General features: G+C 32.5%; 2 protein-coding genes across 2 annotated transcripts in view; both read right to left on the bottom strand.

The window, feature by feature from the left end:
- Positions 1 to 995: 995 nt before the first annotated feature.
- LOC139518980 (transient receptor potential cation channel subfamily M member-like 2) lies at positions 996 to 25016 on the bottom strand. The gene is made up of 11 exons (XM_071310691.1): positions 24932 to 25016; positions 23591 to 23690; positions 19609 to 19840; positions 17071 to 17148; positions 15010 to 15150; positions 13731 to 14006; positions 9736 to 9937; positions 4602 to 4767; positions 3891 to 4033; positions 1814 to 1846; positions 996 to 1272 (listed from the first exon to the last, which is right to left on the bottom strand). Exons 2-11 carry the CDS (start codon positions 23677 to 23679, stop codon positions 1157 to 1159), a joined length of 1476 nt encoding a protein of 491 aa, XP_071166792.1. The 5' UTR covers positions 23680 to 23690; positions 24932 to 25016; the 3' UTR covers positions 996 to 1156.
- Positions 25016 to 27102, bottom strand: part of LOC139518982 (uncharacterized) — a 48279-nt gene continuing 46192 nt past the window's right edge. The window contains exon 13 of the mRNA XM_071310692.1: positions 25016 to 25333. Coding sequence (XP_071166793.1) covers positions 25200 to 25333 — 134 coding nt within the window. The 3' untranslated portion in view covers positions 25016 to 25199. The remainder of the gene's footprint in view (positions 25334 to 27102) is intronic.

Here is a 27102-nt window from a genome sequence, read left to right as displayed (position 1 = left end):
TACAAGGAGGAACAATATACCAAATGTGGTTAAATCTTTTGAAGCATATTGGTTTTAGAGTGTCCACAAGGGTGATATTGCCTTGTATTACAACTGCCACTGTGACCTTCACCTTTGAACTTTAAAGTCAATAGCGCTTAAAAGATATTCCTAACGAGTAACACCATACCAAGTTTTGAGCATTTTGGTTCTAGAGTGTCCATAACAATTTTATCTACACGCAACTTACATGTAGTAAGCGAGGGGATAATAAACTAAGTTTTATAAGAATTAGACAAAAAGATCGATTTCCTGCCATGCATGGCAGACTTGTACAGAAACGATATGTTGTCGAAATTCTGTTCGTATCGTTTAGACATCGTATGGCCATCGCGCCATCATCGTAATCCATCGTGTAGCCTTCGTAATCCATCGTGTATCCTTCGTGATCCATCGTGTAGGTTTCGGCTGAGATATGAAGCTTAAATACCCGTCTTCGGTTAACCTTCGTATGTCCATCTTTTGCTTTCGTATATAATTTCGGCACCATCGTATAGACTTCGTTATTCATCGTGCTTGCTTCGGTCACTTTTTGGTATTTTAACGAGATCGGGACCAACTTCGTACGAACTTACAATTTTCGCATTCGGGTGTCCATCGTATATAAAAATCGGGACAGTGTGACGCAGGCATTACCATAATACGTCCCGTTAAAATTATGAAGGGCGTATACAAATGAACAAGCAAAAAAGGCCGACATGCACAGTACATGTACACAATTTAATCTGTGCACATATACCCCTCCTTGTTCAATATTGACTATTTGCCATAAAAGAAAGGATACAATTAAAACCTTGCATCCCAATAACAGAAAAACATGTACAGTTATTTACAGAATGGCAACCATCTGGTACATGCCTTTGGAAGCAATGTCAACATCTGTGTATTTTTGGAAGATACGACTAATGATACAGGATTCCCAAAAGGTGTCCATATATCCCATCATACAATTTAGTCCAAAGAACATATTTTTGCCTGTACCAGTTAGTATATGAGGCGCTTTTGCTTTGCTTTTGAGATATGAAAGAACTTTAAATGGGTCTAAACTGTAGATTTTAATTCAAACACATCTAAAATAATGAATATAACAGTATTTCGATTTAAACTTATTATAACATCAATGTGAATGTATCGAAGTCATTGTCATTTCGCTGTATAGACGGCTGGTGGCGTACTTTGATTGTAACTTTTCTAGTGTTTCAGGAACAAGTGAGCATGCTCCAATGCATTTTCCTGAAAAGAAAATAAATAGACTTGTAGCAATTTTTGATATAAGAGAACAGAGAATTGATACTTTTTAGCGTTGGAGATGTATTACTGTTTGGCAATGAGTTCGTACTGCTCTGTCTTTATTTTAGTTTTTTATACTGCTAATTGTTTATTTTTCACTCTCTCATACACGTAGTTGACGGTTGTACGGTGACTTATAGTTGCCTACAACTGTGTCTCTTTGTCTACTTTGAACAATCATTCTTTTTTCTCAAAGAATATATCTGTATGACGTAAATAGTTAAGAAACCAATAAGGCTTTTCATTGTCTTAGATTCGGATATGAAGGTTGCCGGTAAGTGTGGTATAAAAGCAACACATACTCTTAAGTTGTTATTATGAATAGTGTCTGCTGCAAGGAGCCAATTTTGTTAGATTGTTAAACAACAAAGACTATTAAAAACATATGACGATATGGTATGAATACGTATACGTAAAACCTATATATTACAGGATAATATGTAGACTAATGCAATATTATAATATTTCTAAATTCAAGACATACTGTTCTGTTCTTCTTGGTTCTTACAATCTCCTTCTGCAATGAAAAGTTAAATAACAAAAATACAGAACTTCATTTGATACGGTCCCCTTAGTTACACAGTTATCAGATTTCTATGGTCCGTCTATTATATAGATAGAAGAAGATGTGGTATATGCGTACAAAGGAGGCAGCTCTCCATCCAAGTCATAATTTATAAAAGTAAACCAGTATAGGTCAAAATACTGGCCATATAAATCATGTCTTCGTACCTTAGCTTGACCTGTAATATTTTAATTTTATAAATTGTGACTTGGATGGAGAGTTGTCTAATTGGCACATATACCACATCTACCTATATCTATTCCTAAAAAAAATGATTATATGATGGGAGCTTCTCAAACTTTCCCCAACTTAGTTTATTTTTGCACCTTCTGCAGGAATGAAAATGAAAATCAAGAAATGTTTATAATTTTCTGAAACTTAAAATACATTTAAAATTTAATTATCTATGTCCTGCCATGTCTTAAAACTTCTCCAGGTGCACAGGTTTGTCTGTACTCAGAGTGTAAAAAAGGCCATATTAGCTTTCAGGTTATGATGAATCTTAAATACTTGTTTTGTATTAAAAGTGTATTTTTATAATAGAACTGACACAATATTTATAATAAAAACACATTGACATTCGTGTTCTTTATGAGTGGCTTATATATATGTGGTTGTAGAAAAATGAGTATTTTTGATAATTATAATATAATTTTCACAATACATAACTTTCTTAACGACACATTTAGTATTATTTTGTAAATTGTGGTAAACGTTAATACCAAAAAATCATGAAACGCGTAAAAAAAAATGTACTATTGATAAGGAAAATAATTTTAACTACATAGATATATATATAAAACAAAATGATATTAAAACTAAGAATAAAATCAGCATGATCAGGGAAAATAAAAAAATTGATTAACTTAAACAGTGTCATAATTCACTAGGACATATTCATGATATATTTATCGGTAGATAAGCGTATTGTCTTACCGATTGCGTTCCGATTCCGATAAAATATATATAAAAAAGGTGTGGTATGGTTGCCAATGAGACAACTATCCACAAAAGACCAAAATGAAACAGACATTAACAACTATAGGTCACCGTTCGGTCTTCAACAATGAGCAAAGCCCATACCGCATAGTCAGCTATAAAAGGCCCCAATAAGAAAATAAAATGTAAAACAATTCAAACGAGAAAACTAACGGCCTTATTTATGTAAAAAAAATGAACGAAAAACAAATATGTAACACATAAACAAACGACAACCACTGAATTACAGACTCCTGACTTGGGACAGGCACATACATAAATAATGTGGCGGGGTTAAACATGTTAGCGGGATCCCAACCCTCCCCTTACCCGGGACAGTGGTATACCAGTACAACATAAGAACGAACTATAAAAATCAGTTGAAAAAGGCTTAACTCATCAGATGGACAAAAAAACAAGTGGACGTACGTGGCCGGGTACTTATACATCCCGACACATAAAGACACAATGAACAGATCTGAGAGTACTCGCAGTTATCTGACAGCTAGTTCAAAGCCACGAACAACTAATAAAAAAAATCATGCATCTAAGACTAAACTATCAATCCGTCCACATCCAACATCCAATGGATTTAGTGTAAAGACGTCATAAACAGCCAGAGAAAAACATGACCTTGTGCAATGCCAAGTTACAGGTATCGACAAATTGTAGATCCATGAATATGTATATAACATACTAGTAATATTAAGTTGGCTTTAAATTTACTGATACCAAAATCGATGTTTCAACCAATAAAACAATATTCAATGATTTTATTACAGTGTTGAATCAGTAACCTTTTAGAATAAGTTTATTTGAAGGAGCGACAAGTTTACATGGATAATTTTTAAATTTCCGGGCACGGTTTACAACATTTCTGTAAAAATGAGGATGTGCTATAAAAATCAATTAATGTGAATTTGCATGGTTCTTTTCTTAATGCAAATTTTAACGAGACGCTTACCATCATGTTACCTCAAATCAGAACTTTCTTTATTCTATAATAGAATGTACTTACTATAACAAATGATTACCCAATTGATGACATGTAACAATAGGTTCAAAGGCACAGGAAATCTTGTGCTATAGTCTCTAATTATTGCAAATCTCCAATACTTCCACAACCTGTCAGAATTATTCTGCACCTCCTCAAATCGATAACTAAAACATTAACGACCTAGGAATAACAATCTGCACAAGGTATGGTTTCACCAAATAGACAGTTACAAGACAAAATAAAATAATTAAAGCATATGTAGACTTACATACATGTAGCACAAACGAGAATGTTTTCAGGTAGAAAAGTCCAATTTGTCTTGAATTATTTTTAAAAAAAACCCGGATCCTCACTAGTAGTTTAGGTTAACTTTCTCTTCAATATTCTTTGTTAAATTCATAAGATATAGGCAAATAGCTAACTATAGTTTTAAACAGAATTTAACATACATTTCAAAATCTTAACAACCACAAATACTACATCTTCAACACATAATATTTCTGGGTTAAAAAGTATTGATAATGTATACATTTATTTATATCCGATCTATATAATAAAAGGATCCACCGTAAGGGTCATCCAACAACAAAATGAGTACAAAATAAACTTTTTTTTAGTTAGAAAATAAATATATCTGAAATGATCAGATTATCATTTTGAATTTCTAATTTAACAAAATATGAACATATCATTTTCTTTATCATTCACAAAACAATGCTAAGAGTTATTTACCTAAACAAGGCAATGATCAAGTTAAACAACAGCAGGTTTGATATCACCATATAGATGGCTGCTATAACCATAATAGCCCAGTCATATTCAACACATCTCTCCATGTTGGTGTTACTTTCCCATTCTGATTTAACAAATGTGCAGGTCCCATTGCTATTAGTTTCTCCTAAATCATATAGTACAATGAGATAAAACAGTAAAATTTACAAAAAATACGAACTCAAACGAAAATACAACTTGAAAAAGACATCAACAAATGACGAAATCAAAACCTCACACCTCTCAAACGGAAAACAGTTGTCACAGTTCTAACTAGGTACAACACAAATATAAAAAATGGTGGATTAAACCAAAAATAATCTAATTTGTATGACAGCTGCATACATTCCATTATATTGACAACAATAGGTGAGCAAGAAAAAGCGTACAAAATTGGTATATATCTATAATACTAAAATTACGAGGTCCAATTTGTCAGCCGTAATCACGTAAAAACGACGAATCAAAGAATTCAACTTTATATATAACTAATATAGTACAAAGGTGTAGATTAAAAATTACACCACTCTAGCCCCTTTTGTTTTCCACGTAATTAATATTGCCAATAATTAAGAAGCTCCGGGTCGAGTCCGATACCGACACCAATAGTATATTCACCTGTTACCGATTACCTTATCTGTACGTTCCGCATCTGACAGGCGCACCACCAAACGGTGTATTCAGGATTAATATGCTATATAGTATTACACGGGTCATAATCACAGGGTTGACACTACTTAATTGTCAAATTGTTACCTATTGTAGTATTTTAATCAGTTAGACTTTCTAAGATAACAATACGAATACTAAAAATCTGGACTAAAGTAAGGCGTATAGGTACAGTTTTCAATTTGTTAGCGGGCATGACGTAAAACAGCGAATCAAAGAATTCAATATTTATTACTAATATACAATGCTGTTGATTAAAAAATAGTCCATTCCAGGAGCTTTTGTTTTCCAAATAATTAATATTATCAATAAAAGAGGGACGAAAGATACCAAAGGGACAGTCAAACTCATAAATCTAAAACAAACTGACAACGCCATGGCTAAAAATTAAAAAGACAAACAAACAACAGCACACACGACACAACATAGAAAACTAAAGAATAAACAACACGAACCCCACCAAAAAACTAGGGGTGATCTCAGGTGCTCTGGAAGGGTAATTGATAAGTTCCAGTTCGACGGGTTCAAACAGAAAGATTTGAAAGCAGAGAAAACTGTGTATCTTATAATCAGCATGACTTTATCAGATGACAATACTAATACTAAAATAAGGCTTGCGCATAGTTATATACTTTAATTCAGTCACGGACCCGCGATATACGGGTGTGTTCTAGTCTTTTAAAAAGTTGGATACAGCATTCAACATAGTATAATAACTTTTATTATCAAATTAAACTACTATGTCAACAACGAAATACAAAAATTAATGGCAAAAATTACCATTGCACAATAAGACAGAGGCACCTGGGCACGATGAATAAATACTGAGCCAAACTAAAAGGATATTACGTAAAATGAACTAAACAGTAGAGATTAACAATAAGCAAATACAATGAAAGGTCATAACAAAAAATACATCAATAAGATGATAAACAACATCAGTACCGCGAAAATAGTACTTCAAAATCATCAATATTATTTGTGAAGTTGGTACGAAATTTCAAACAACAAGTTCTTGGTATCTTTCGATGACCTTATGTGTGAAAAAGACGAGACGTTCAACTTTCTCGAATTTGTTTTTCCGACTTAAAATATATATATTCATATTGGTCAATCAATTTTTCACGAATTAAATTAAGAAGAGGGAAAGGGGGAGGGGGCGTTGGTCAGTGAAAAAAAAAAACTAAAAAACTATGTGAATTAAGTTTTGTATCCTTTATTTAACTCTTTTGATGTCGTCCCTTACTACGTTCTCAGCAATAACGTCAACATCGTGTTCCATATAAAATCAGTTCAATATTTTTTATTTCTGATTAAAACCTAAGATTTCTCAGAAACAATACAGTCATATGCCACCAAAATCTATTAGAACACGTCGGCGTGGTGTTTTGGGTTGATGTAGAGGAAGAGGGAGCAAAGTAGCGAACCCTATTTAAGCAGAGATGTCGGACTGACCAATCCAACCTAAATTACAACCTATTGCTGGTCCATAAAGCTCAAATGACGATATTTTAGTGAACGATAGCAGAGATGACACATCTGTGTCAATAGATATAGAAACATGTGGTATGATTGCCAATGAGACAACCCTCCATCCAAGTAACAATTTATAAAAGTAACCATTATAGGCCATGCAAGGTACGGCCTTTAACACGGAGCCTTGGCTCACACCGAACATCAAGCTATAAAGAGTCAAAAAAATTGCTAGTGTAAAACCATTTAAACGAGAAAACCAACGGTCTAATCTATACACATGGAAAAAAGTTTTGCAACACCAAATTGAAATTGAAATTAAGAAAACACTCTTTATTTTTTTGTGATATAATTTGGTAAAATAGAACTAGTTAAACATTATTTAAGACCTGAGTTTAATCAATAAATATCGACTCGATAAGTTTTTATCTGCACATGCAGCTACTGTACCCGTAAACAGCAAAACAGATGTTTTTACCCTCATTGTTTTCAACACTTTAAATAACCAAGTTTTTAAAGTTATGTGATTGACACCTTGTAATGGGTTCATGACAACTCTTAACTGCAGCAAGATGGCAGATTATGATTATCAGCATAAGAGAAGCAGGGATGTCGCTGTAACAACTGCACGTATTGTTGGTCATCACCATTCCACTATAAGTCGTTTTGAGAATAAAAATCAGGCAATAAACGCTGTTTGCAATAAACCGCCTATACCATTTGCTAGAGAAAATCAAGCATAATGAAGGTTGGTCGGAAGGAAACCCATTGCATACAAGACAATCCTAAAAAGAGAGTGGTGGCCATACATGAGCCTTTTAACAAGAACTGTTCGAGATCAACTCATCGCTACTGGTTATCGTGCGATAAGACCATTTCGGAGACCTTTGCTAACGAACAGACACACAGTTTTCCGTATCTAATGTAGTGCAGAGCTGGCCAAAGTTGGAAATTAGCATCGTGGAGGAAGATCTAATGTTCAAATGGTGGAATTTGGTTCATCTTCCTTGGCCCGATCGTAGCCCGACTTTGAACCATATCGAGCACATATGGGACACTATTGGGCGGAAAGTGCGCGAAAGGACACCCCAGTTCAAACACATTATGAAATAAACAATGCCCTTCATCAGAAATGGTTGCTGCTACCTTAGCAACACATTAGTCGATTTATGGCAGGAATCAGAAGACGTTAAGATGCGGTTATCCGTTTGAATGGAGGCTGCGCACAAAGTATTAATTCTTTGGCATATAACGATCAACCATGATGTGAACAGTCATCTGAAGATTAATTTTGAAATGTCTGACATTGTAAAGTTCGACTACAGTAAAAGTTGTAAAATGCTTTTTTTGTACAAAAAACACTTCATTTTGTTATTAAAATTGTGGTTATATAAATCTTTTTTTTTTTCAAACATTTTTTGTTCGTTTCAATGCCAATGTTATCATAAACTATGTTTCAATAATATTATACACAAAAAAGTCATTTTTTATGATATTTCATCCAAAGAAAGAGGATGATTTTTCAAGTTTTAACAAATCAAGGTGTTGCAATACTTTTTTCCATGTGTATATATAAAATCGAGAAGCATGGTTGAGCCGTTAGAGCAAATGAATAATTACATACAGACAACCCAAATCTAGGGAACTTTTTTATATATTTTATGTGAAAATGACAATGCGAATGATGGTCGTAGTATAAACGTAGTCATGTCGTAAGAAGAGCGTGACGAGGACGGCAAGGGCATGCTTGAATCGTACTATGATCGTGAACAGCTTGGAATAGTCGTAGTGTAAGCGTAGTTGGGTCGCGGTTAGAATGTGATGGTCGTAATGAGGTCATAATAACGTCGCTGTGAGATCGTAGCGCAGCCTTTCCGAATAGAATCATGCTTCCGCTACGCTATCGCTACGATAGGACAGCGACCTCTGCGATCTTACTACGATATTAGTGCGCTCTCACTACGCTTCAACTACGACCTGATTTCGCCAAGACCGCACCACGATTGTTTTGAACATGTTCGAAGTTGAATACGGTCATCATGATCTTAAAGACTACACCATGACCGTGATACGACGTTTACTGCGATATACACGATCGTACTACGATCATTATAATTTGCATTTTTTTTTACAGATCGTAGTGCGATCGTGACCTAGTGGGACTGCGGTATTTCGAAAAGATCCTTTTTAAACAAAATAGATTATTTCATTGATTCAAAAACTTTTTTAAGAGGAAAGGGATTAAATCCACTCGTGAAATTTTAGAAATAAATGCATCTATAAATTGTTGTATACATGAATAAGAAAGAAAATGCTGACTCAATGTTTTTTTTCTTCTAAGGTATTAGATGATAATTATATTCTTTTATTGTATTGTAATTCTTTAATCAAGTTGTACTTTCAGTAACATAAACATTCGCTAGTTACAAGTTAATAATCAAGGGGCATAAATAAATCATACTGGCGAGCATATAGAGAGGCGATTTTTTTTTAAAGAAAATTCCATTGGTTTTTTTTTTTTTTTTTGTTCTTGGGAAAATGGCTTACACCTCCTACGACCCCATGGGTCTAATACTGTAATTCATCCAACATATGGGAAGGATCCCATGTTCTTAAATTTCAGCTAAGCATGTTGAATCATAATAATAAATAAAGTAGTTTTTATAATCACAATAATGAAAGGCATTATCCCAAAATACGAAAACAAATATCTATCATTTTTGTTTTTGTCAATTCCGCCTGAAAGCAGATTCTAGATTGTGTGTTAAAACTTGACAAGTGGTAAATAAGGATAAAGAGCAAACTATGTAAGACGCTGATATGTTTAGGTTGCATGTTTTACGTTTTAAGAGTTGAAATACCATTCTGTTCTATGAAAGTATTTATTTCGACTATGTTTCCTACAAATTACCGTGTGTGTGGTTAAATGAAATCTCTTTCAGATCATAATTACCTTTTAACATGTCTAGAGACAGTTCACCATAAAGTTGCCAATAAGGTAATGCCAGAATCTTCCATATTCGCCAATGCTCTATTTCTGCTCCATTATTTGGCCACATATCATGATGATTAGGATACATATTAGAATGGTACATAACACCAGCACACACAATAAAAACAATCAGGATCCAACTAAATTGAAGCAGTTCTTTAAGCTACAAATTACCGATATGTTAGATTGTATTGATAATGTAAACATTTTATTTTGGCGTTAATATTGAGTCACTGATAAGGTCTTTGCATCGGAACTAAACACATTATTTTTTTAGAAACAGTTGTTGGCATGACACGGGTTATGTTCTTCTCATATATGTTATGATGGTATGATACTAAACCCCTAACGGGAAGGATTGTGTCTGATGTTCATATGATGAAATCATAATCTTTCAGTCAGTTTAATTGAAGTCTGGAGCTGGCATGTCAGATAACTGCTAGTAGTCTGTTGTTATTTATGTATTATTGTCATTTTGTTTATTTTCTTTGGTTACATCTTCTGACATCAGACTCGGATTTCTCTTGAACTGAATTTTAATGTGCGTATTGTTATGCGTTTACTTTACTACATTGGTTAGAGGTATAGGGGGAGGGTTTAGATCTCACAAACATGTTTAACCCCGCCGCATTTTTGCGCCTGTCTTAAGTCAGGAGCCTCTGGCCTTTGTTAGTCTTGTATTATTTTAATTTTAGTTTCTTGTGTACAATTTGGAAATTAGTATGGCGTTTATTATCACTGGACTAGTATATATTTGTTTAGGGGCCAGCTGAAGGACGCCTCCGGGTGCGGGAATTTCTCGCTACATTGAAGACCTGTTGGTGACCCTCTGCTGTTGTTTTTTATTTGGTCGGGTTGTTGTCTCTTTGACACATTCCCCATTTCCATTCTCAATTTTATGTCGACACTAGTTTTCATTAAATCAGATACGCAATTAAAAACATACAGCTAAAAAACAAAAACTATCTAAAAAACAAAACAAAACAGGCACATGTCTTTACTCTGAACTGACAAGAGATTTGGGGTTTTTTTGTTTGGTTTTAAAAGTATAAGTGAATCATAAGTGGTCTTGGAATACAATGTTTTTTATTTCAAATTTGTAATTTTTTTTCTTGTGTATTATAATTGTAAAGACAAATATGACAACATGCACAAACATGGTCGACTTCTGTCGTTGCTCAATTATGATTCATTTGATAAAGTGCATTATTTTGCACTTATAGCAGACCGTTTGTAATCTAATTTTGATTGTTGTGAAAAACAGTCATTGTACGATTAGTTGTTTTGCAGAGATATATTAAATGTTTACATGTACTTTATGTTGTCTCTGTTAAATTGTTGTCTCATTGGCAACATTCAAACCAAGTTCTTATATTCAGGCTATTTGAATACTACAAAAGGCAACCATGTTACATGTAAGTCATTTGCCATTTATGAATAGTTACTGTTTCACTGGAAATCGTGGTTTTCCAATTCAGACAACTTCCCTTTGGAAAATGTTTGATATCTGTCAGGATTAAGGCTGATACAGAAACCAGTGTCTATTCTTTATTAGAGAACGTGTTCGAGGTATTTAACAATTATAAACACTTTCTTTCCTAATTAAGTACAACCGAAATGTTCATCCGATTTCACCTTGAAGGATGCACACGCCTGATGAAGCTAATTTGTTTAGCGAAATATTGCATATTTCTATTTAAAATCTAATAAAACTTTTTAATGTATTAATTATCGAGTTTAAGTTATATTCTTAGACATTTATATCATTTGAAACATATATATTGAAAACCATAACATATAAACAATAAAATTGAGAATGAAAATGGGGAATGTGCCAAAGAGACAACAACCCGACCATAGAAAAAAAAAAAAAAAAAAAAAAAACAGCAGAAGGTCACCAACAGGTCTTCAATTTAGCGAGAAATTCCCGCACCCGGAGGCGTCCTTCAGCTGGCCCCTAAACGAATAAAGTATGCATGCTTATATTGGTGCCTTTGAATCTGTTCGAAGTTTCGATTTTCTACCCTATATACCATTTTGCATCACATTCTCATTTGGAAAAATTCACCTTTCTAATTAAATGGGCATTTAAAAAGTCAGAATGCGAATACATATGTTCAAACTCTTTAGGTCTTTTTTTAGTAGCAATAAACAGAAGAACTATGTCAATTGGACATGCTTTGATACTATATCTGACCTTGGATTTTTACTAGATAACATTTATGTTCGCTTTGGAGATACCGTATATCGTCAATTTATCAATTCCAATGGGGAATATAACTGTGCACCACCTATTTCGGACATGTTTTTGTATTGCTATAAGTTATAATTTATGACTAAATCCAACAAAAAACAATTGAAACAACATCTATACAAAAATGTAATAATACTAATAGATATTTGAATGATATATTGGCCCTCAATAATGACGACTTCAGTATGTATACTTAAGAAATTTATTCTGTTGAACTTAATTTAAATAAAGCTAATACTAACAATGACCACGGCCCTTTCCTCGATGTTGATATCTATATCATAAACAGAAAGCTTAATGCAAATTTATGATAAAAGAGAGGATTTTTCATTTCCTATCATTGATTAATCATTTTCAGATGGTGACGTTCCCTTGTCACCATCTTACGGTGTTTATATATCTCAACTTGAACGATTCGCCTGTGTATGTAACAACGTTTTAGAATTTAACGAGAGACACATGTATTACTGAAAAGTTATTACAGTAGGGTTTTCGATATCACAAACTAGTCAAAACATTTACTTAATTTTATCATCGGTACAAGGACGTCATTTGTAAATATAACTCAACATGCAGACTTCTTATACCTTCAGATATTTCACATTCAATCTTTTATTGTAATATTCTTTACAAAGCACAAAAATGTCAGTATTCAACTCAGAAGCTAACAAAACCTTTAAACAGACTTATTAAGAAGGGATATAGTTACGATACTGTTGTCAAGTCATTAAAGATTGCATATGTTGGCTTTAATATTGATTCACTAATAGGGTCTTTGCATCGGAAATAAACACATTTATTTAAAAAAAAACAGTTGTTGGCATGACCCGAGTTATGTTCTTCTCAAATATATTATGATGGTATAATACTAAACCTCTAACGGGAGGGATTGTGTCTGATATTCACATGAAGAAAACACAATCTTTCAATCAGTTTAATTGAGGTCTGGAGCTGGCATGTCAGTAACTGCTATTAGTCTGTTGTTATTTATGTATTATTGTCATTTTGTTTATTTGCTTTTGTTACCTCCTCTGATATCGGACTCGGACTTCTTTTAAACTTAATTTTACTGTGCGTATTGTTATGCGTTTACTTTTCTACATTGACTACAGGTAAACGGTGAGGGTTGAGATCTAAAAGCCCCGCTGCATTTTTGCGCCTGTCCCAAGTCAGGAGCCTCTGGACTTTGTAAGTCTTGTATGATTTTTAATTTTAGTTTCTTGTGTATAGTATGACGTCCATCATCACTGAACTAGAATTCATTTCTATTAAGGGGCCAGCTGAAGGACGCCTCCGTGTGCGTCAGTTCCTTGCTACATTGAAGACCCATTGGTGGCCTTCGGCTGTTGTCTGCTCTATGGTCGAGTTGTTGTCGCTTTAACACAGAAGCGGCAAACTGATGACTACAGTTTTCCATATACACTTACATTCCTGATTATTGTACGAATTAACTTCCTTTTTGTATTCAGTAAGAAGATAACTCAAAAGAAAATGTCACTGCATAATCTCCTCCATAGGATGTTATTATATTTTAAAAATGGAATGACTTATAGAATTGAGAATGATGCGAGGAATGTCTCAAAGTGAAAACAACCCGACCGAAGAACAGAACGAGTCCGATATAACAAATATTTCTTCACCGGAACTAGAAAATACCGTAGCCGGATACTTGCTTCAGCATGCCCGTAAAATATTAACATACCATTTTGCCAATCATTATCAGTTTAAGGCCAAAATATTTCAGAACCATTAAACTGTGAAAAAATCTCATATAAATGATAAACAATCCAAGGCTGTAAAGTCGTATTTCTATGCGCTGGCCAACATTGAAAATTCGAACAAGTACAGCTGATATAAGTATTGTATATAGCAGCAATGCTAAAATATTCCAGAAGTTCGTCAGGTAACAATACAACCGAAACATTTTACGAGATTGCTTGTTGTTTGTCTGTCTGTGTACCGTTATCACAATGTTCCTCTGAAGAAAAAAAACGTAATTGCATTTATTCGAACTAATTTAGTTTTGATTCGATTGAAAAATATAGAGAAATGGGGTGTACATATTTAGTCTTTGAAGATCTTATCATTTTACCTTTTTAAAGTTTTTATCTATATCCATTATAGTTTTTATATAATAGGCACACAATGCAAAAATACTTCAGTAAGGATTCTCTGACGATTTCGGTCATGTTGAATTATTTGAAGATCTCTTCTGGCTGATCATTCATGCTATTTGAAATTTCTATCAGTTCTATCTATCTCTATTATAATGATAAAGATGATTAAATAATATATTGTTTAACTAGACAATATTCAATTGATTTAAGGATGATTTTTAATTTGTAGAGCATCAGTGTGCCTCTTATGCATTTTGAAACAACATATATTTAAAATATATTATAAATTTACACATTCTAAAGATAAGGATGTTGTTGATACCTTAGAAAAACGTAAAAAAAAAAAAAGACAGAAAAACTTATATTTATCCACTGTATGACTGACGAAACCTAAAAACATTAGTTTTCGTATGTCGATGTATGATTCTGTCCTGCTCAGTGTTTAGCTTTCTTCGGAGGGCATTTGGACCATAGTACTTTATACACTTATCTATTTTGACTATAGTGTTGATTGTTTTATCCTGGCATATGTTTTAGTTTGCCTTCGTCGTGTCTTTCGATTTGGGTTTAATAGATAAACAAATATACCACTTGAAGCTGAAACATATTGTAAAATGCTTCAGTGTGTAGCCAGAACTTTTGATATTTTATATTAAACCGGAAAGTCTGGTTAATTTTAGCTGCATCTAAATCAGTTCGTCAACAATGAAATGTATCATCGGGGAAGATTTGTATGATGTTATTTTCCTCTTTAATAATAATTAATTATATATATGAAAACGCTTTTAGTAGTCATCTGAACGTTTTCTATATGTTTTAATATGTTTTATAAACATTTTTGATTAAAAATACGCCAATACATACAATTATTTCTTCTATTGCATCTGCAGTGATCCATACATACAGTAGCAATTCATAAACTCCAATATCACCAATCGTTGTAATACCTTTCACATTAGATAAGAGGAATGCACTGTATGCTATGAGAATACCTAACATCAGAAGCTACAAAACGAAGAAACATTTAAAATGAAAAATATTCTGAGATGTGAACTAATTTATTTCTGATAATAGATTAAAGTCATAATAAACGAGTGACCGGTGAAAAATAATGTTATTCCCAGTCTTGAACCAATGCATACAAAGATCATAAACTTAGTCTTCTGTGCACGATTTTATCATTTTTTCGCATAAATTTCGTATAATCGTCATTTTATTTCATTAGGTCAATGTTTTTGTGAAAGTACGGAAAATATGTCGGAGAATTACTTACTGGAAGCACGCAAATAAAAGAAAGTAAACTTCTTCTGAATATGAACAAATTAAAGAATTGTCTTCAGAAAAAAGTATATGTACATAAGTTTTATAATGAAAACTATTCATTGAGTTATAAAAAAAAACATATGCATTAAATTTTTTTTAATTTGAGGTTGCTTATGACTTTAACGTACAATTTTTAATGAAAATGTACCCTTTCGAAATTCTGGTTTATTAAAAAATCCAGACAGTTTGTTTTTTGGAGAATTTGTTAGTTGTATGATAAGGAGGATTTATGATTTTATATAGAACACACTTAGTCCAGAATGAATGTATTGATATGAGTATTTAGGAATGTTACCAGTGTTGCATCTACAAGTATATAAGACTAGATTGTTTGAATGATTACTGCTTTTGCATTTCTAACTTTTTAAATTAAATCGGAACACTTTGAAATATTTGCGTGCTTACTGCACATGATAAATATTTATAGAGAATGTAGAATAATTTACAAAAGGAACGGTTTTCAGATATTACATTAAGTTCAAATTAACAGATATTAATATCAGTGATATTCAATAGGCTGTACTTTATATTTCAAAAATGTTTTTTGTAAGACTCAGATCGACAACCACTTGACTACAGGCACATACAGAAAGTGGCGATGTTAAACATGTGTGTCAGTACTTAACCCTTCTTAAAATGGAACAGTGATAGTATTCTCCCCAGACAAATCAAATAGCACCATGGAAATTAACAAAGCACTGGTTTTCCCAAAAACAAAATAGCATCATGGCACCTAGAAATCCTATGATAAAATCTTCCAAGATATTACCAAGGTAGAAAATATAGTACCAGGTGCTTTAAGAAGGACATTGAGTAGTGGAACAGCACTTCATAAAAATATAATGCCAATGTCTTGCGTACAAAAAAGAATGTATATATTTCACTCTAGGTGTAAAACTCAGACATTTGTTGAAAAATATCTTGCAGAGTCCGAATTATAATACTACAAAAAAACAAATGGCTGTACATCTTTATTTTGTCGATTGCTGAAGACTGAATAATTCCCTATATATGTCGTTTGGTTTTCTTTCGTTGGGTTGTTTTCTTATTGACTTGCACTTACATCTATCTTATATGAATAGGAATGCCAGACTAACATGTAGATCGATTTTGGATGAACTTTTTATCAAGATAAATATTAATAGGCATGTTGTCTATTTCGGGTTGAAAAAATCTACTAGTATATGCATATGGAAAGTATGTATAAATAATTGAAAAACTAAGTTGTAATACGAACCTTACAAAACATGTACATGTATAAATGTAAGTCCAGTAATGTATGATTTATTGATATTGGACATCGATTAGAGAAGACTACAATCAATCGGACATCGTTTTGGCAATACATGACGTCAACTAGAGACTCAAAGTATTGGACGTCGATTTGAGAACGTGTTGTCAGATTTGGACGTCGATTTGAGGAACGAATGTCGATTAGAAGACGTCGATGTGAGTAAAACATATATATAGAATGTAGAATAATTCACAAAAGGAACGGTTTTCAGATATTATTTTAGGTTCAAATTAACAGATAATAGTATCAGTGATATACTATAGGCTCTACTTTACATTTCAAATATATGTTAAAGTATTATATCTTACATAATGAACCAAAAACACCATAGATGGAGATGTCAATGCTGCTTGACATGCTACAGAGCCATGATAGTTAACGAGGCTCTGTAAAATAAAAATGTTAGATATACATACGATTGACGTAAAACTACTGTTTTCAACCTTACGAAGAAAGTTTACATGCAAATAGGTTAAATAACTACCTGAACTCATTTACAGAAGGTCCTTTTGAAAAAAGACATTAAATATTGAAAACAATGTAGAATATGATCACATAGATAATGGAAGATGTGGTGTGAGTGCCAATGAGACAACTCTCCATCCAAATAACAATTTATAAAAGTAAACCATTATAGGTCAATGTACGGACTTCAACACGGAGCCTTGGCGCATACCGATCAACAAGCTATAAAGGGCCCCAAAATTACTAACGTAAAACCATCAAAACGGGAAAACCAACGGTCTACATGCATGTATGCTGATGAAATGAGAACATTACGTTAGTGTATTAAAACTTTTTACCCGACTTTAAATGTTTACATTTGGTTCAAAACTCCTTCTTCAATTTTTCGATAACTAACTAGTAATTTTAATATAAGGAAAAATGAATCAAAAATCTTATTATCTAAATTCTATCGAAAACAAGCTTATTACATTTTGTGGATATATTTCAATCAAATATTTCAAATATTGTATTATGATTGACTTCAATAGTGTTTACCGAAGAGCATCTTTTATTCAAACAAATACTTTTTTATTGTCTGATCTTTTGAAGCAAGTTGCAATAAATCTGACAAAACATACGTTGCATATATCGACTCTTATCATTATGTTTCATATTCAATTGATTAAATATGTCTCTGCATCTGGCGTACTGAATTCTTTGAAAATAATGCGATTCAATAGGTGTTGTTTTAATGATTCGTCTCTTCCTTATAGATTTCCTAGATTTAGATTATGTTTGACAAAATATTTTCGCCTATATTTGTACAAAAAGGGACGAAAGATACCAGAGGGGCAGTCAAACTCATAACTCGAAAATAAACTGACAACGTCACGGCTAAAAATGAAAATACAAACAGGCAAACAATAGTACACATGATACAACATAGAAAACTAAAGAATAAGCAACACGAACACCACCAAAAACTAGGGGTTATCTCAGATGCTCCGGAAGGGTAAGTATATCCTGCTCCACATGTGGCACCCGTCGTGTTTCTTATGTGATAACAAATCCGGTAAATAGTCTAATTTGGTGGGTCACATTCATGAAAGGGAAGGGGATTGTAGTTACGACGTAAGGAACATATCTGATATCATTTGTGAAACGGTAATTTCATAACGGTCAACCAACTCGTTATGGCGTCCGTAAAATTTACGAAGGGATGATTTCAACTTCACCATGTGTAACTCTTGGTTAAATAGCTTCCGTATGAGCAGCAACCCTCTATAAAAACAAATTATGATAGGAAATGCAAGCACGGGAATATCGTATCAATTGAAAGATATATACCCCGTATGCAGGTGCGACTGGAAGGTTGCTACTTGTACAACACAGGAACGAACACCTGATAGTCAATAATGTCTAAAACAGAAGTCTTAGAACGACTGATTATGTGGATATTTGCCTTTCATGATTGCATAATAAGGATAGACTAGAGTTTTTTTTAATGTAAAAGCAATATGATAATAGTCTCCATTGTTTGAATAGTGGTAAGCAATACATGTCATTATAAACAAAAAAACAAAAAAAAATCAATTTTGATCAGTGTTCAGTTTTCTATTTTGTGTCTTTTGTTTGATGTTTGTCTTTTTTTCTCTTTTATCCATGGCGTTGTCAGTTTATTTTCGATTTATGAATTTTAATGTGCCTTTGGCCTTTTTATTGAATGTTCCAAATTATGATGAACAATATCGATCATGTATTTTACGCTACTGGTTATTTAAAGTGTCAGATTATGTTATGAGTATACCATATACCCCATATATGTGAGAAAAAAATAATTACTAATAATAAGAAGGTACATATTATAATGTGCTTTAAGAATAAAAAACGAAAATTTTAAGTTTTAAATCCATATTCTTCTCCCTGTCATAAATTGCAACCTAGAAACTCGGATAATTGCAACTTTATGTCATTTTCTAACTTCTTCTTTTTTTCGCGTGTGTGTATTATACGTTAGATAGTTGTGCAAGTGTAATGAGCAGAAGTAATCACTGCAAATACTTAATTTTTTGTCTATTAAGCAAACAGTGAAATAAATAGACATTGCATAGAAATCTGACATAGTCATGATAATAGTTGAGCATTTATTTATTCAATGAAAAGATTTTTTTTATATTGAACTATGTTCAAATGACTATATAACTATAGATTTCAAATCCACACGAATAAAAAAAGAACTGAAATATGATGGTATGTACAGGCATAGAAGTATGAATGCCTCTTTTCTGACATGGTACATAATGTATTAAACAATCTGAAGTTTGAAATGTTAACTGAGTATTGAAAGTTAAAATGTATATGCTAGACAATCGGATAAGAAAAAAATCATTCAAAACTACCTTTATCCAGTCTCGCCACATCGATGCTGTATCATTGTACCAGACTCTGTTTAATAATCTCTGTACGCATGGATGTCCCACTACGTCAATCATTCCGTTATCAAAGGCACATTCTACTGGAGCAACACGAATTCCCCAAACTTTGTTTTCTGTGTTCATCAAACTCATGCAGCCTTCATCATTCTCTTCATATAAGGAATTCATAAGAAAAAGCGCTCTTTTTTCAAACAGTCTGGAATTAATCATGTTAATTTATCATTCAATTCGTTTATTTACAATACAAATGATGATCGAACTAGTTGAAATGTTGTTAATCAGACAGTGATAAGTTTAATAATTTCTGGAAAGAAATTTTACTAAACTGGAATATCCTAAACACTGTCACTAATGGCACTGTTGAAGGGATCATGAAACAATCCATATGGCTAAACAAGAGTTTGAAAATTAATAATAAAACTGTCTTTTACCAGAGGTGGGTTGAATCAGGAGTATTCTTTGTAGGTGATTTACTTGATGAAAACAGTAATTTTTTTACTTAAAAGAATTCTGCGAAAAATATAACATTAATATTCATTTTTTGGAATACGATTCTTTGCTTCATATGATACCAAAAGACTGGAAAAAGCTAATCACTACTTCAGAGAAATTACGCACATATCTAGCGATAAATTTGAATTTATAAAAAACAATAAAAAGTCATGTCAGTTCTTTTATAAAAAAATTCTTGTCAATGTATACAGAACGTCCTACAAAACAAGAAGACGAAATGTGTAAGGAACTATGCAATCATTTAGAAAATTGGGATTTCATTTATAATTTACCCTTTTGTTGCACTAAAAACAACAAATTTAGTATGTTCCAGTTTAAAACCTTACATAGAACTCTTGCTATAAATGCATTATTGCTGAGATATAAGTTAAAGAAACTAACTTATGTAGTTTCTGTAATGAAACTAAAGAAACTATAAGTCACCTTTTCTGGGAATGTACCCTAGTTAGAAATTTGTGGTTAGAAATTGCAGCACTTCTTCTAGTTGAAAATAATTTAACTTTAATACCTAATGTGGAAAATATTGTTCTTGGGTTAGAGTCTTGGGATTTTTCCCTAAACCTACTCATTATTTTGGTTAAATATTCCATTTATACATGTCGCTTTAATACTTCATTACCGACTCTTACAGGTGTCATAGCTATGATTAAAAATTCCTATCGAATAGAAAAAAATATCTACCTCCTTTTACAGATACCCTAAAGCAAGAGAGAAATTTTATAGTAAATGGGAATTAATTACAAACTTAGTTCACATTTGAGGAGAGATCTTTCTATTTTGTACTTACTTAAGGCTTTATGATAGTTCATGTAGAATTAAAAATATGTTGGTGCACACCACAACTGGACAGTGATTTGATTGCATCTTAAAAGTACTATCTATGTTTATTGATATTGTTATATATATATATATATATATTGATATACTAGTTTTTGTTTGATTGTATTTGAATTATCTCCCCTTGACTAAGGTTGACATTTATTATGTGATTCTGTCCAACATGTTATCTATTAATTATCTCTATTGGCCTCTCCTGGTACCTCTCGTGTTCAATATCATTTTATAGACAGTAATGCATGTGGCAAGAGGAGAAGGCTGATGCCATCATTAACCTTAACAGCATATTCAAGTATTCTAATCCAGAGTGAAAATGGATGTGTATGATCGAGTAGAAAATTTAGAACAATTAGCATAACAAACTTTTTAATTTTAGACTGTTATTTAAAAATTTAATATCAATACATGTATTATGAATTAACTATATAATTATGTATCACAATACTTGGTGTATTTTCAGATGAAATAAAAATAAATTACAAAAAAAAACAACTTATCAAAGGATATTTTTTAAAATTATATTATTATATAGCAATGTATAAAAATAACAAGATTAACTAAATAAAAAAGCAGTTCCACAAAGTTAATTCTACTTCATAGTCGAACTATGGTAAACTATGTTCATTACCGAATTAGTATTACGAGTGAATGTCAATATCTCGACTTTGGAATATAACTTTCAAAAATTTCTTAATAACTGTTAAAAGTCAACTTTTCTAACTGACGAAAAAAACGACAGGATAAAAAGTCTAATAACTGGAGATGACACACCCAGATAAGGCAATATGTGAAAGACAGAGGGTTTCAAATTGTGCCGTTTTTTTGGGTAGCCTTTGAGTTATAAAATTGATACATTTCATTTATCTATCATTGGGTTTTACAGATAAAGTGTATTGTGTTATTGAAACGTAACTCGTGCATATTTGAAACAAATACCTATACGGTCCAAATACTCATATGGTCCGGCCCGTTATTACTAAACGAGTATATACTCATATTGTCTCACCATCCGCGTTCGGTCGGACCCTACGCGTGTGGTTGGACCGTATAAGCATACACATATGGTCATGACCATATACGTATGGTCCAAAACCTCATATGATCCGGAACATATATACATGTTTATGGTTATTAAACATATCGGATTATTGAAGTGGCACAAATTCTTAAATCAAACTGTCCTTACAACAAAACTAAATGCAAACGGGATTTGTTGATGACATTTTTTGACCAGACCAAAACGTAGTAACAACGCAACGTCAATAAATTTTGATATAACGTCATTTGCGAGACAAGTTTACGGCAGCAAAGTCAACTGCAGCAAAACATTTGAAGAACTGAATATTAAACCACGTAATTGCTAAAACACACTGTAATTCATGGAAAGATGCCAAATCACAAAGTACAAAACAGTAATTAAAACATGCCCAGCAGAATTGGTTGACCTTTCTGATATTCATATTGGCATTGGTTGCAGGCTGTATTTGCTTCCGACGGTATCCACCATTTTCTACATTTGAAAATGCCTGTACCAAGTCAGGAATATGACAGTTCTTGTCCATTCGTTTTGGATGTGTTTTGTCATTTAATTTTGCCATGTAATTATAGACTTTCCTATTAGATTTTCCTCTGAGTTCAGTATTTTTGTGATCTACTTTTAACACATCTACACGGTTTCAGCTTTTAAAAGACGCCATCAGTTCTACTTTTGAATTGCAAACTTTCTTTCAGAAAATTAAGAAATGAATAAAAAATTCGTTTTATAATGTTTGGCAAAATTTGCTTTTTTGAAAATGGGAATAAAGCAGAATAATCTAGTGTTGCGTTTTTAAAGTCCGTCTGTCTTCATATTTGAAATGTCGCACTTGTAATCAAAGTGTTGATTAGATCATATATGAATAAAAACGTTAGATGTGAAACACAACTAGTTTAACCCCGCCACATTATTCATGTATGTGTATGTCCCAAGTCAGGAGCCTGTAATGCAGTGGTTGTCGATTTTTATATGTGTTACATATTTGTTTTTCGTTCATCTTTATTTATATAAATAAGGCCGTTAGTTTTCTCGTTTGAATTGTTTTCCATTTTCATATCGGGGCCTTTTATAGCTGACTACGTGGTATGGGCTTTGCTCATTGTTGAAGGCCGTACGGTGAACTATAGTTGTTAATGTCTGTGTCATTTTGGTCTCTTGTGGACAGTTGTATCATTGGCAATCATACCACACCTTTTTTTTTTTTTTATAGTTACAGTTTTTAGCAATGTATCCTTCTTGTAAAAGGTTATTGTCAGTCAAAAACATTGTGGTGGAGTAAAACAAATACTAATAAGGGGAAAATATGGATTTAAGGATTATTTGACGTTTGTTTATAATGAACTTTTTACAGATAATTAGTTACATATCAGAAAATGTAGACACATATGCATCATAGAAATTAGTTGCACAACCTTTTTTGTCGAGTTGTTTGTGATATGTTGTATTGTCTCATATGTATGTTTTATGGTAATTCCTGTTATTCTTTTATATACTATTGATTCACGAGGTACAGCAGAAACATACAGGTGGATGTCTTATAATAATTCTATTTAAATTCACCTGGAGTGTTTCAATAGATCATTGTTAAGGTTAAGATCTTTTGCACTATTTACCATTTCCGCCATAGTGTTCAGTATGCTGCTGGTCATAATAGCTGTTACTGTAAATAGTTATCAAAGATACTAGGATTAAAATTTTCAAACTAAGCCAGACGCGCTTTTCGTCTACATAAGACACATCAGTGATGCTCATATCATAAAAGTTATAAAGCCAACCAAGTACAAAGTTGAAGAGCCAAAATTCCAAAAAAGTTGTGCCAAAAACGTCTAAGGTAATTTTTGCCTGCAGGGATAAAAAAAATCTTAGTTTTTCGAAAAATTAAAACTTTTGTAAGCAGGATATTTATAAAAGTGACCACATAATTGATTTCCTATCAACATTGAAATGCTGACTACCCTCGGAGACGAAACGTTCACCAGCAGTGACATCGACCTGGTGGTGTAAATAGTTATCAAAGTTATCAGCATGATATGATTGTAAGGTATAATTAGATGTTAAATAGAAATACGCAATATTTCGCTAAACAAATTAGCTTCATCAGGCGTGTGCATCTCTCAAGGTGAAATCGGATGCATGACAAAAAAATATTTTTGTAGCTTAATCTATACAAGAGTTGAGGAAAAGTATAACATATTGATTGATGTTGCATAAAATATGTTTGTAGCTACAACTACAAAACTTGGAATAAAAGTTTAACACATTTATAGATGTTCGATTAATTGTATGAATTTCTACAAATTAATTTGTATGATTTCAAGATAATTATGGTTTTGATTTGTTTTTAAATCTTTTTTCGTCTCTCTCATTGAGTTCATCAGATTCAAGAGTTCGTAACTGCTGCATCCAAAATCTCTCTCTTTTTTGTCTTCCTTGTGTATCCCAATTTTGATTTTTCTCAATGATTTGAAATGTGACGTTTTCAAAATCATGTCCTGCTCTTAAAAGGTGTCTTGTAATTGGGCAGTTCCTTTCTTTTGTATAAAATGACCGATGGTTATTTAGTCGGATATTAAATGGTGTTTCTGTTTCACCAACATATTGTATTTTGCAAGTTCCACACGTTAAAACATAAATGCAATTTGATGTTATGAATATGTTGTATTTTTTCTTTGTGACTGTGCTGACGAATAGGGTTTCGATAGTGGCGACTCTGCAGCACTTACAATTGCCCCTTCCGCATGGTGTATAACCTCCGATTGTTGATCTCTCCTGTTTAGATACTTTGGATGTTACTAGAATGTCTATGAGGTTTTTGGGTCTGCGGTAAGCCATAACGGGAGGTTATATTTATTTACACTACAAATCTATGAAATAAATCATCCTTTATTACATTATACTTACGTAACGGATTCTCACATTTTGACCAAAAAATTAATGCTAAGTCTTCCCTTTGTGCAAATATCGCCCAAGCCAGCAAATCGTGATACGTTCCTTTTAATTGAAAAAGAGGATAATATCTTTACATTATGATTAAAAAGCTATGCAGTTTTCAAATTTGTTGGTAAAACCATTGCCCTTTTGGCACCAACTTACGTTTTCTCGATCAGACAACACATTAAGTACTCAATTAAGTTCTGCACTTAAATTCAATAAAAAAAGAATTTAAAATTCAATTTGCTTCTAAAGAGTTTTCATAATAGAAATAAAGGAACGTGTACATTATACTACCATTTGTCGTCTGTTCATTACTCCCAGAGCAGATGGGTTCAACTGAACATTCTGTACATTTTTTATCTAATGGTCCTACAAGGCACATATATATTATTAGTTAATTGGTGTGCTAGTGGCGATATATATGGTAACAGTAAATTCAATATGCGATTCGAGCGAATTTGATGATGACCTTAAAAGATACAATATATGTATGGATCCAGTATACATGTTTATGGTATTTGGTCACCGGCACATTGAGTAACACATCTATTTTGACGACTATTTTAACATGTGATATTTAGCCAAGTGTTTCTTTTCTTAACTTCAGAGAGGGGTTTACCAGTACAACATTAAAAACAAATTACAGAAAAAGTTGAAAAGTACTCATCAAATCGATACATCTAACAAACAGACCGGACGTGGTAAGGTATTTGGATATCCCCATAAAAAATAACATTTATAAGAAGACTCGCATCTACAGACAGCTAGTCAAAAGCCAACACCAGCTAATAAAAATATCATGTCATTAACAGTCGGAGAAAAAACACGAAATTAAACAAATCCCAGATGCAGGTGTCAACAGACTAGGGATATGAATGAGCATGAATATATAAAAATAATTTTAGCTCAATGTTATTTTACGAATAAAAAATCAATATCTATATCAATAAAAAATAATGAAAAAATATCTTAATAACAGTGTTAAACTGGTAACCTTTTATAATAAGTCTAAAACAATGATCAATAAATTTAGCTGAATCGTAAATCAATTTCCGTGAAAATTGGTGTTGGTATTTTTTTGGTTGAGACAAACTTTCAAACGTCATGCATAGATTACGTTTATTAAAGTCCAAAATGTCACAATAATCATATAGAATAACAACTTTTTTTTGTTTTTGATTCTGACTCTATCGGGCAAGCCACTAGATACATTTTGTAAAGGAGAGCTGATATTTGAGCTGATAAAGTCGGCGTAACAAATGATATTAATCGCTTTAATCGGCAATTTGTCTTTAACTATATGTTGTTAGCTGAAAATATGAAATTTTCAGAAAAACTGTTTCATCCGTACATACGGTATGATAGTTTGTCATTTGGATGAATGAAATCGCGTGCATTGTATTGTGTCGTTTCTGCATGCACTGTTACGTTACGTCATTGCCTAATATCTTTTAGTTTATGATATAGAAAAATATATAGTTCTGCCGCGGGGATATCATTTTCCAAAAATAACGAAAATTCAAAGTAAGGAACGAAAATGATTTCCTATGTAAACATTAAATATTTTAATTTGTGAAAGAGACATTTATCACAGTTTACATTGCAAATACTGAAGGAGAGTTTCTTTTGGTAAATTGTGGCGGAATATACACAAAATCCTTGATAATATAACAAAACAACATTATCAAAATAAAGGTAATTGTTGTTGAAGCAATCAACTAAATGGTATTTTGACGGGTTTTCACTGGGTTTTATCATAAAAGTTCAGTGAAAGGTCTTCTGTTAAAAAGGTGCAATTTGGGCCCATAGGAATACGTACGACGTGTTAATAAACTCTGTTGCCGAAATGTACATAAAGTTCTAAAGGAGAAAAATTAACAGCTTCAAACATCTCATCACATCTTACGTAAGTATATTGTTGTGCGTTTGTTTTTCTACATTGGCTAGAGATATAGGTGGAGGGTTTAGATCTCCAAAACATGTTCAACCCCACCGCAATTTTACGCCTGTTCCAAGTCAGGAGCCTCTGGCCTTTTGTTAGTTTGGTATGATTTTTAATTTTAGTTTCTTGTGTATAATTCGGAGTTTAGTATGACGTCCATTATCACTGAACTAGTATGCATATTTGTTTAGGGACC

Source organism: Mytilus edulis, chromosome 4, assembly GCF_963676685.1.
Source record: "Mytilus edulis chromosome 4, xbMytEdul2.2, whole genome shotgun sequence".
NCBI classification, from domain to species: Eukaryota; Metazoa; Mollusca; class Bivalvia; order Mytilida; family Mytilidae; genus Mytilus; species Mytilus edulis.
The sequence above is the reverse complement of the archived record's forward strand: the minus strand, read 5'-3'. Positions and strand labels throughout refer to the sequence as shown.

What these genes read in the sequence shown, in the direction of transcription:
- LOC139518980 (XM_071310691.1), bottom strand. Translation starts at nt 23,679, where the DNA reads ATGACCAGCAGCATACTGAACACTATGGCGGAAATGGTAAATAGTGCA. An exon ending in TGGTGTTTTTGGTTCATTAT is followed by an intron (nt 15,151 to 17,070) that starts GTAAGATATAAT and finishes TTCGTTTTGTAG; the next exon opens with CTTCTGATGTTAGGTATTCT. An exon ending in TTGGGTAATCATTTGTTATA is followed by an intron (nt 1,847 to 3,890) that starts GTAAGTACATTC and finishes TTTTCATTGCAG; the next exon opens with AAGGAGATTGTAAGAACCAA.